Source organism: Pavona decussata, unplaced genomic scaffold (assembly GCF_977016875.1).
Source record: "Pavona decussata unplaced genomic scaffold, jaPavDecu1.1 SCAFFOLD_46, whole genome shotgun sequence".
Lineage (NCBI taxonomy): Eukaryota > Metazoa > Cnidaria > Anthozoa > Scleractinia > Agariciidae > Pavona > Pavona decussata.
This window is the reverse complement of record NW_028145468.1, coordinates 1031655-1043954: the sequence shown is the minus strand read 5'-3', so window position 1 is coordinate 1043954 and position 12300 is coordinate 1031655. Positions and strand designations below refer to the sequence as shown.

The 12300-nt window shown below is 41.1% G+C and overlaps 1 protein-coding gene and 1 pseudogene across 2 annotated transcripts in view; one reads left to right on the top strand and one right to left on the bottom strand.

Annotated features, from left to right (window-relative positions):
• The first annotated feature begins 785 nt into the window (after positions 1-785).
• LOC146482357 (sodium/hydrogen exchanger 7 pseudogene) lies at positions 786-4320 on the top strand (annotated as a pseudogene).
• Positions 4321-4463: 143 nt separating this feature from the next.
• Positions 4464-12300, bottom strand: part of LOC146482355 (uncharacterized) — a 45809-nt gene continuing 37972 nt past the window's right edge. For both annotated transcript variants that reach the window (XM_085107209.1, XM_085107210.1), the window contains exons 24-28: positions 11569-11752; positions 10769-10913; positions 9270-9420; positions 8123-8195; positions 4464-7140 (exon numbers count right to left, since the gene is read on the bottom strand). In XM_085107209.1, the coding sequence (XP_084963335.1) occupies positions 6667-7140; positions 8123-8195; positions 9270-9420; positions 10769-10913; positions 11569-11752 (1027 nt within the window). In that variant the 3' untranslated portion in view covers positions 4464-6666. The remainder of the gene's footprint in view (positions 7141-8122; positions 8196-9269; positions 9421-10768; positions 10914-11568; positions 11753-12300) is intronic.

The window sequence follows — 12300 nt, the reverse complement described above, 5'->3', positions numbered from 1 at the left end:
GGTTTCACATCACTGTGAATGTGCATGTGAAAGATTAAAATTACAAGAAAAAGGCGGTGCTATCATGTTACAAAAAGAAATAAGTAAATAGATAAATAAATAATAATAAATAATTATACAAAATCAGTGGGAGAAACTAAAATAGTTCGTCAGCAGATTTGAAATCGTCCACAGATGGCTGATCTAAAAAAAAACAAGGTAGAATGTTCCATTCTTTTAGTTGATGAGTTTCTTCATTCTCATCACCTGTCTGGATGACAATGTATTGATAATGTAAGGAGAAATTACATATTGATCACTCCTGGGAGTGAATTAAGATAAGGAATTTTGAGCAAGGTGATGAACTCAAAAACGCAGGTTTTCAAATGGTTTTCGAAAACCTTTAAATTTGCCGCCATTTTGGCTCACCGCTTTACTTAGTCTTCTCTCGGTTCTTCTCCGAACTGTGACGTAGATTAAGGAACACGTGACTTCAAATTTGTATTAGCCAATGACATGGCAGATATAACACGAAGACCGAAGACAAGACACCAACACTCACTATTTTCTTTTCACTTCGTTTCCAACACTCTAGTGCTGGTTCCTGAATCTACGTCACATGACGCCCGTCGTCCTTCCTAGTCAGCGGCACGGGTAGACCGCAGAAATACAGGATTTAAAAATTTGTAAAAAAAAAAAAAAAAAGAAGCGTTTTCTGCGAATCCAAATATTTTGTCGCAGAAGTTCTTTGGGTGATGTGTAGATTCAGGTGACAAAACTTGCCAAGTTGAAAGTTGAAAGTTGAAAGTTGTTGGAAGTTGTTGGTTGTTTTTTCTTTTTTTGTTCTTGTTTTTCTTTTTTTGTTTTTTTTTTGTTTTCTTTTTCTTTTTTTTTTTCTTTTTCTTTCATAATGTTAAATAGTTTACTTTTTCACGTTTCGCTGTTCATCTCATCCACCTGTCTATTCCCGCACTTGAGCAAATAGCCTTTCGACAAGAAAACAGGTTCCTCATTAAAAATTCACCATGTTTCTTCCTTCCCGAGCTTATTTCTTCTAATCTCCGCAGGCATCCGAGACGAAAGTCCATTAGATCATCGCTCAAATCTCTGTTCAACTTCTCAAGAGCGATGGATTATGAAGAAACATGGTCTTCATTCAATTCTCCGAATTCTGTGAAAGTTCCATTCTAGCACTGGCTTCGAAAATAATATTGGTTGCTTCAAATAATATTGATCTTCCAATTCTGTCACTGCACTTCAGCGAACCAGTGGATGAGTTAAATTGAAACGCGGTTAAAGACAGTGAATTTGCCGTTTGGAATTCAAATCACGATGTTTCCTTTAAGCTGTAGAACGATTGCCAAAGTGGACTATGTTCTCGCTGTTCTTGTTTTCGTAAGTCTTTGCGCCATGTTCGTGGACGCCGTGGAAACTCCGACCACACTAGAGGGCAAGAAAGAGGACGAGATGGAAAACACTCACAAGACAGACAGTCTAAGCATGCTCATACTCATCACTCTTTTGATCATCAACGTGCTCATGATCTGGCTGTTCAAGATCCGTAGATTCGAGTTCTTTCACGAAACAGGGGTCGCCATGATCCTCGGAGTGGCAGTGGGTGCCATTATCAAGTACTCCGAGAACCACGCACACAGAAAGCCACTGGCTGTGAAATTGAAAAATTGCGGCAATATAACCATAGCACCCAAGAACGTCTTCGTCAGTATCAACGGCACAGAATATTCCTACACTCTCACAGGAATTCGCTTTCCGCCAAACACCTCTCCATCAGACGAAGGAAACGAGATTGAGTCCAAGTCCTCCTTTAATCCGGAAATATTTTTCTACGTACTTCTTCCCCCAATCATCTTCTACGCGGGGTATAGTTTTCAGAAGCGTTATTTCTTCCGAAATTTAGGCGCAATAATGACGTACGCGTTCTTTGGAACCACGATCTCCTGTATCGTTACCGGCTCCCTTGTTTTTGGATTCAACATCTGGACTGGAGTCACAGAGAGTTTCGATTACGCGGAATGTTTGCTCTTCGGCGCTTTGATTTCCGCCACTGATCCCGTAACCGTGCTGGCGATCTTTCACGATATTCACGCAGATCTCGACTTGTACGCTCTCGTTTTTGGAGAGAGCGTCCTCAACGATGCCGTTGCTATAGTCCTTTACAGAGCTATCGAAACGTACCTGGCGTACAACCAGAGCGACTTGCGGGATTTCGACCTGCTGTCGTTTTTAAAAGCCATAGCAGATTTTGTGGCTATTTTCGTTGGTTCCTTCACGATCGGATGTAGTATGTCTTGTATCAACGCACTCGTGACAAAGCTCACAAAAATAGGAAGCTTTCCGATCTTAGAAACAGCCCTGTTTTTCCTCATGTCTTATTGCACATTTTTAGCAGCTGAACTATCGAATTGGTCAGGTATTGTCGCTGTACTCTTCTGCGGAATAACTCAGCAACATTATACGTATAGAAATCTCACGGAAGAATCCAGGACGCGCACCATGCAAACGTTTGAACTTCTAAATTTCCTAGCAGAGACTTTCATATTTTCTTACATCGGTCTGTCTGTTTTTGCTTTTACAAATCATCAATGGAACGCGGGGTTCATCGGCTGGTCATTCATGGCGATACAGGTTGGCCGCGCTTTAAACATCTACCCACTTTCCTTTTTCCTGAACATCGGAAGAACGCGAAAAATACCACTCAACGTTCAGCATATGATGTTTTTCTCTGGTCTGCGAGGTGCGATCGCGTTTGCCTTAGCTGTGAGAAACACGGTGTCTATCCCGCGTCAAATGATGCTAACAACGACTCTTATCATTGTAATCGTGTCTGTGATCGTATTTGGAGGTGTGTCCATGCCGGTTCTCTCATGTTTGAAAATCAAAACAGGCATCGATGTGCTTGAAGAAGAGAAGCGGGCGCGCCGGTTGAGTCTAATTGATGTTAATGACCCTTCTGGAAGCACGCCGCAAGAGAGAATCGAGAAGAGACAATATGAAAAGTCTTGGTTGGTCAGAGTTTGGTCGCGTTTCGATGAGAAATACTTGTTGCCCATTTTTGTTGAAGAAAGTCAATTGCAGTTGTCTTCATCAAGCATGGATTAAAACAAGTTGATCAAAAACAGGGATCAATGTGCCCTCCGATTTGCAATAACGGGATTTCAGTGCACCTGTTGTTTTTACCCTTATCCACGGTGGAACAATTGAAAGGTCGTATTCTGCTCAAAAGTTACTATCCAAATGAGGTCGTAATAATGGGATTTCACTTAATTTACTGATTTGAGCAAGGTACACGCCCTAATCCCTATCAGAATTTTTTCAGTTCAACGAGATTTTGTTCCGCTTGTTGGTTTGAAGAATTTAATTAGATCCGTTACGCTTTTAATTACATAGAAGACTTCATTTCAGTTACGTCTTTTCTTTGTTTGTTTGATTTCATTTTCATTTTTGCGTTTTTGTTTTATTTTTTTTTTTGTTTCCTTTGTTTCCTTTTTTTTGTGGTTGTTGTTGCTTTTTGGTTCAAAACACATTGGTTAAGGGGTAAGTTTGGGTTTATATTCTTTAGCCTTTCGATGTTTTCAGTTATTTTCAAAATAATTTCATTTTTCTTGTTCTAAGATACCTACTGTCGGCACGTTACTTTGAAAAAGTTTTTCCCGTTTTGAGCATCGGGGCGATCTTTGTAGTGAAAAGGGTGTGACTAAACTTGTCTGCGTGCGTTGCTGGATTTAATTTCATCAGGGCCAAGCAAAGATGAAACTCAACGATGGAGTAGTTCTCAGTTGAGTATCGAAAGTAATTTTGCGTTTGTTTTGTTTTTGCTTCACTACGTATATACGCTCTATGATTGGTAAACAAAACTCGCGCCACTTACTCAACCAATGAGAACCAAAACCATGCACCAATCGTGACTTGACCGCACGCGTTTTCCCGCGCTCGGCGCCGGTTACAACCTCGTTCCCAGGGAGGAAGAGAGAGGAGCCTGGGAAAGAGGTTGCGCCACTTACATGAATACATGTATTTACTTGGAGTTCTGATTGGCTCAATGTTTTTGGTTTTTGACTGTTGTGATTGACAAGAGAAATTCCTTTGGTTTTGCTTTTACGACTGTAGAGCGGTTTTTAATTGATTGTCGAAAGAAATTCGCGTTTGCCTTGGTTTTGCATTACTGCGGTCAGCGATTGGTTAACAAAACTCGCTCCACTTTTTCAACCAATGGGAATCCAAACCAAAACCAATCGTGTTTTGGCCGCACGCGTTTTCCCGCGCTTGGCGTCAGTTACACATGTTTGCTTCGAATTCTGATTGGCTCGTTGTGTTGTTTCATCTGTTGCGATTGGTCAGAGTAATTACTTTGGTTTTAGTTCAGTACGACACTCAGTTGGAAAACGCTACAAAATGAAAACTGCTTTAACAATTAAGCGTTATGATTTCAGAGTGAATCGGTCAGATGAAGAAAGTATATGACCTCAGCCAAAATTACTGTTTAATTTTTATTGTATTTTTTATTATGTAAGTCTTTTTAATTCTTCTATGAAAAATAAAAGATATTTAAGACATATTTCGTCGTCCTCTTGTAAATTCTTGTTCATTCAGATGCCTTAACTGGAACTATAAAACTCTTTTAGTCAATTTCGAAGTCTTATTTCATCATTCTGTAATTTACATTGCAAGTTAGTTCCAAATAATCCTATCCATTACAGTATGAGCTAATTATTTCCTCACTGAACCAGGAATATTTTATCTTTAAATTTAAGCATCAGAGGACCTAAGAGTGAACAGGTTTTGCAACATTCCAATTTGTTGCCTGCCATGCACCGCTGACCCGGCGCACCCTCGTCCTCAGGATCTTCTCGATATTCAAAAAATAGCGGAGCTTACTCACCCAGGCGCCATTTTGAACGCGGAGATACCTTGGGACGTGTTGCGGGCGTTGAGAGTGACCAAAAGGCGCGAAGAGAATTGAACGCTATTAAGCAAAATTGGGGTGGATAGTGGTAGATATTCGATTTAGAGATTTGACATGAAAACGAAAGAGGGTATAAAATGTTTTCGGTCAAAACTGTGTAAAAGCTAGGAACGTAAAAAAAACTATTTTCGGGTAATATTTACAACGGGAGCAATAGCAACTGAATTAAAAAGACGACAAAATGAACTGGTAAACTTTAGTTTACCTTAAAATGGAACAAGTGGAAAAATATATTAAGTTACAGGCATTTTCTACTTCACTATATAGCAAATTGAACAATTTATTTAGAACTCTAATATATAAATTTAAGTACTCGCCAAGTTAAATTTCCTTAAAAGCTGTTGAAATCGCCAAAATTATTGGTCGCCGAGAGGGAATGAAATTTTCGATTGAAGAATGAGTAACGTTGTAACATACGTTTTACGTATACGTTTTACGTGTAATAATAGCGAGATTTAGCATCACGTATACGTGAAACGCGTACGGCAAAAATGACCACGTGACCACGATTTTCCCGCCATTTTTCGTGTTTGCCGGTTGCTGTTTCTACGTGAAAATAGGCTATTTCGCGTTTTCCGTCTACGTGAGAACTACGTAAGTATTTCATCCGTTTTTTCTTATACATATAAGTAGCTAATTGTTAAAAACAAGTACCCCAATAACTTTTCCGGCAAGTCATACTAGGGAAAATTAAGTTCCATTTTTAAAAATCCTTCACAACTCACTCCTCACCGCACTTTTCTTCATGAACTCACCACAGTGAGTCGCAAATCAGCTTTATCGAAACTCGCAAAGTTCCAGCTAAAGTCAAAAGGTTCACGGTATTTTACGTGAAACGTGAAACGTGAAACAACAAGGTGACGTTTGCCGTTTCACGTCAACGCGATGCTAAATCTCTCTAATATACGTTTTACGTCTTTTGTGCTCGACAGTCACAGGGAATTAGAGTACAGTGGAAGCCCACAATACGAACACCCGCTTATTACGGTCAGTTGTGTTTGTCCTGACCAAAAGCTCATCTATGTTCTCTTACATTTTTAGCCCACTCAATACGGACACCGATTAGCACAGGCCAGAATGTTTGCAATTTGCTGTAATTTTTTTTTTGTCTTGTCCCGCCTCGACTAGCTTTGTGGCTATTTGCGGAACAAGCCCTTTATATAATCTAAATCTGTAAATAAGTTGTTGTGGTTGTTAAAAAAAAAAAAACGGACACTTATCTGTGACCCGACTGACATGCTCTCATACAATTGAAAGTTAACCTCGCTTTACGGACAGTGGTTATCTACGCAGTGTATGAATTGTCAAATATTTAGCCGTCCAAGACAGTCTGGCTAAACTACAAACTCAAAATGTCAGTGACGAGCAAAGTCACAGACCATTTTAAATGATTACCTTGTCAGTCGCATTTGAAGCACTGAGAGAACTTAGCATTAATTTTAATGTGAGGCTTTTTGAATGAGCGCAAGTTTCTTCAGTTTCAACTTAAGTTACAGTTGAGGCGTTAAGCATCGTTCTGTTGCTTTTTAATTGTATGCTATAGTCTTTGCATCGATAAACCATTTGTCCGTGACTTTTATTCTGAGAGCCCGCTTAATGCAGACACTTTCGCGTGTCCCTTTGGTGTCCGTATTAATCGGTTTCCACTGTACTTCAATAATCAACACCTCCCCCATCAGGTCTCCTTTACGAAATAGTGAAAATTATGAAATAGTTGCGGCGTTTGGACGGACTAAACAACATTCTTTAAGCTGATAGTTCATTTCGAATTCGGTTTCTTTGTTCTCGCAGAGGTTAGCTTTCAGTTTACGCCGCCGCGATCGATTCCAAAGTTTGAGGGAAAGAACGGACAACACCAAGGCGACGATGAAGAACATGGCGCAAATCACTATTAAGGTAGTAGTCAACGTATCATTTGAAGAATCCGCATCAGTCACTGAGGTCGATCTTCCATCACAATTTTGCTTTTGTTTTGACAGTTTACGCTCAAGATTATCCAGCTTCTCTTTAATAATGCTGCAACTTTCGGTGACTTCTTCGTCATGCGGTACGCACTGGAAATCTTTTACGCTTGCGCAATATTGTGCGGAAAAAAACACGTTATCTGGTGCGCTTTTGAATCCAGTGTTGAGGCGGATGATTTTGCCGAGTGTCAGGGAATGGACCTTTTCAATTTCCTGTCAGTGAGAACCAAAGGTTTAGCGTGAGTGTTTTTTTTTATTCAGGGGAAGTGGTCAAAACTACTATACTCGTACAGGACCCACCAAACAACAAAACATGGTACTCTCTGCCTGCACCCCTTCCCACTACCCCCTCCCCTTCCTAAACCTTAAAAGATGGTGTCTTTATTGCATAGCCACCCCTCTATCCAGCAGTAAAAACGACAATAAGATTCAAACCTCACTTTTCTTGTTTATCTAGCAATGAGCACTCTTGCTAGCTGAATATTTCTGTGTGGACTCAAATTTTAAACCCAATAAGGTTTTGTCGGTAATGTTCATGAGACAGGTGGCGTCTGCTATAACTCCCCTACCACAGACAAGGTGGGCCCTCTTTGAAAAAACGCGTTATGACCAGTTGCCTTAAAAATTAGCCCCTCTACTCAAGTTAAGAACACAAGGTTAGACTGCAGTCCCGTCGCCATTTGTATTTACGGGATTTAATCCATGATCTAAAACCAAGGGCGCGTTCTTTTGGGACTATTCCGGAATATGAATACTCGGAATAGACGGTATTTGTGTTTTTTGGGAGCTATTCTGTTTTCGGAATGAACGGAACATCATTCTGTTCATTCTGCTCCCGATAGCAGAATGAACAGAATGGAAGGAATACGGTTTACTTGGAAAAGACATAATACGCGTTCTTTTTTGGAAATTTTTGGCGGGAAATCCTACGCGGCCGCTCGCGCGCGCAGACATAGCTAGTACGTAGTTCTCAGGTCACCACCGCCATGGGTATTCCGTTTCCAGATATTAGGAACGTTCTTTTCCAAATTGAAATTCTGTGCATTCTATTATTCCCAAACCGGAATAAGAATAGCTAGAATAGCCCCAAAAGAATGCACCCTGAGTAATTGCAATAGGACTGATCGAGGTACAATTCAGGGATAAGAATTATGAATTACACAAAGAGGCAACGAAAGGCAAGAGAGAGTGTTACCTCTTTAGAGAGATGACGCTCATACCAGAACCTGTCACCGTCTCTGATTCTAAGGAAGTTACGAATCACGATTCTGCAAGAAAAAAAATGTTTCGTCTATAGTTCAACGCCAACATAATTAGAGAAGGTAAAGTCAGCTTAAGTGGCCAACACGAAAGAAGCTCAATCCGGTTCTGTGACATGAAGCAATTACGAGTAGTTCTTTTTATTGGCTAAGCTTGACACTGAGCCGACGAGGCCCTAGGTCGAGTTGGATAAAATCGGGATACTCTGCAAGATTGAGCAGGATAATTGTTTTATTAGTCAACACATCGATACCAAAGCGCAACTTTATTGCAGAAAGGCTGGAGACGATTTTTTTTTATTATTGTTTGTTTTTGCTTTTGTTTTTGTTTTTGTTTTTTTTTTTTTGTTTTTTTGCCATTTTTCTCCCCGTGACACACGAAATTACGTATATCTCAGAATTTCTGTTGACTACGGATGACGAGTTTTCAGTGCATCATGACCATGTTTGGGCACTGAGTATTACAATGTGTTGAGTAATAAAATGTATTATCTAAAGTGCATTTTATCCACAGGATAGCGACTTATCCCGTGGATAAAGTCATTCTTTCTTTGGACCACTGGGGATACGGTAAAGAGAGAAAATGTGGAGTGCAGTTTCTTGAATAAGGAAACAACAGTACAATGCAGAGATCAACCTAGCTTCGAACCACCGACCCTCTTACCTTCGACAGAAAGCTCGATTGAAAGTCCAACGTTATAATCATTACACCAACGCGCCTACGTTAATATAAGTATACTCCTATGTAAAACACATTACGTCAATTCGAATGGTTGCTCGTTCCATGGCGACGCGTGTGTCATTTTATACAATAGGGAGATCTCAAAGGCTTTATTGCTCACATACCGTACAGCACAAACAATGGAATCAACTCGTAGGGATAATGTTCATGTCGGAGAAAGCGTAAGTTTTCCAAGTTCCAAATTTACGGGGTCTTTGTTCCTCCCAAGGCATTCACGTGTCGTTTTCCAAATAAATAAGCCGATTCGAAGGAAATTGCTCAACTCTTGAACGCACGGAATTGTTACTTTAATCTTTTTAACGTAATATATTTCCTCCCAGGGTTTTTTCAAAATAACTCACGTTCTAAAAGTCGGTCCCAGCTCACTGCCATCCTCATGTTCCTCGGCCAAGCCTCCTACCCATAAGTCAATATTGTTTCTCTCTTGGTAAAGCTCCTTCATTTTATGGGCAATCACGGAATCATTTGTGATGTCGGAGAAACTACTAATCTCTTCAGAAAAAAAAGAACGACATTTCAACAGCAGATCTAGGAATAGTTGTTTTTAGAAAGCATGGTAGTACTGCGATAAACATCGGTCGGTGCTCAGTTTGATGACTTACAGCTACAGTCTAAGTGACTGAAGTCTCAAATAGAAGAAAGATCCTCGCACCAATCTCGTACCCAGAGTCTTCAGGCTTTTTGGTCAGCGGGGCAACGCCGGGAAGACTCTGGGGACATTGAATTTTATTACCGCAGGATTTCTGCGGTAAAACAATGGAAACAGTTACGGAACAACCAATCAAAAAAATTGAATTTTTTCGATGTCCCTAGAGTCTTCCCGGCGTTGCCCCGCTGACCAAACAGCCTGAAGACTCTGGGTACGAGATTGTCCTCGCACCTGAAGTCTCCCGGACGGTGGGTATTTCCGGTCATCTTTCTGTTCGCCATTGTGTCTGTCTGTCACATTGACTGACTGGTTATAACTGACTGCATAACTAAATTGGTAACTGAATGACCAACTGTTTGACTGAGTGACTCAGACTGACCGACCGACTGACTGACTGACTGACTGACCGACTGACTGACTGACTGACTGACCGACTGACTGACTGACTGACTGACTGACCGACTGACTGACTGTCCGTCTGACTGACTGACTGACTGACTGACCGACCGACTGACTGACTGACCGACTGCCTGACTGACCGACTGACTGACCGACCGACTGACTGACTGACTGACTGACCGACCGACTGACCGATCGACTGACTGACTGACTGGCTGACTGACTGTTTGACTGACTGACTGACTGACTTACTTACTGACTGACTAGCTAATTTATAACTTACTGACTGACTGGGTCACGAAGCGAACGAAAGGAGGAATAAATGACTGACTGGCCACCGATTGACCGACTAAATGACTGACTGACTGACTGACTGACTGACTGACTCACTGACTGTCTGACTGATTGACCGTCGACTGACCGACTGACTGACTGACCGACGGACTGACCAAATGACCGACTCACTGACTACCTGACTGACTGACTGACTGACTGACTGAGCGACCGACCGAATGACTGACCGACGGACCGACCAACTGACTGGCTGACTGACCGACCGATTGGCTGACTGACCGACTGATTGACTGACAGGTCGACCAAATGACCGACTGACTGACTAAGCGACCGATCGACCGACTGACTGAGCGACCGACTGACCGACCGTCTGTAACTGACTGGCTGACCGACGAATGATGACTGACTGACTGATGACTGAAGATTCAATTAAAGGAGGTTCGTCAGCGGCCAAAAACGGGAGATGAGACCTTCATGTTACGTTTATGAGTCACCAACCTTTTAAACCAAGCGCCTTTCTCACAGAATTGTAGTCAGGCAAGCCATGATCTCTTCCACGTTGTATGTTCATAGCCGCTAGATCCAAACCAAGTTGGCGATCACGACCAGAAGGGAACAGAACATTTCTCATCTCATCTACCATCTATTAATACAATGCAGAAAGAAGAATTAAAAGAAAAATATGTTTAAAGGGTGTAAAATTATCTTCTATTTTTTAATTCATAGACTGAAATGGCTCCAAATTCAAACGATTTAAACTACCAAATAGAAAACGTGCACCACACAGATTGAAACGAACATTTCAGCCATGAAGCATCGGATGAAGAGCTACTCTCTGCAGACGTGCCACTAAAATTCACTTTTATTTTGTTTTATTTATTTATTTATTTATTTATTTATTTATTTATTTTATATAGTTAACGTTTGTAAAACATAAGTGCAAACTAAAGGAGTTTCGCATGACCGTGAGAAGTAGTATACGTCATGCCCCTAACAATTACACAAAACTAGCTTTCTATCACTTTGTGAATTCTCGATGAAAGTATGGAATATTGCCCGGAAATATGTCCACAATGTCGAACTCATTCCACGGCAACCTTGTCCCTAGGATCCTCGCAAAATTCAGAATGGCGGGCGGTGAAAACCCTGACACATGCAACCAAAGTACTCCACGATTCGAATTCTGCAAGGACCCTGGGGACGAAGTTAGTCCAGCTAGATTCCGGCCATCATTTTGAAGGATCACAGTCTAGTGTGATAAAAACAAAAAGTGCGGTGAGCGTTCAGAATTAACACACCTCTAAATCTATTTCCTGTGCTGCTTGTCTCACTGCTCCTCTAAGGAGAGGGTCTATTCCTCCCTCTCTTTTCACTCTTTCAGGAGCAAAGTAAGCGTCTCTCAGGAGAAGGTGTCCATATGGAGACATACTACCATCTTCTTCATACCGCCACAAGTGAGTGTTGACCTGACTGTGACCAAATCTAGGATGAAACAGTTAAGGTTTAAAGAAAATTATTTTATAATTTTGTATATTACAGACCAGCTAGTGGCCCTTCAGTTTTGAGGGTGGGCCGATACCAGTTTTTCAAATCGATCCGATACCAGGACGACCGTTTATATCGATATTTGGCACTTTTTCGACATCAACATTGTGACCTCATCGTTGACTGGGAATTAATGGCTGTGTTGCGTCATCACTCAAGGTGTACGATGCGTTCAGGCAAAAGCAAGTTGAGAATGTTTAAACTGCTTGGCAGCTAGGCTCTCCATTCACACATACGCATACATATAGCAATTAACATTAATTTCTGTTTATTGTTTTTACGCGGGATGCCCTGAGGGGCATACCGTGTCCACAAATGGGTCGATTTTTTTTTTTTACGCGGGATGACTTAAGGCGCATACCGTGTCTAAAAACGGGTCGATTTCTTTTCTTTTTTTTTTTCGTCTTAGCCACAAATCTACACATTAATTCATCCATTAAACTCTCCCCTCTCCTAGTCGGGATGTATTGTTCTGATTGTATTCA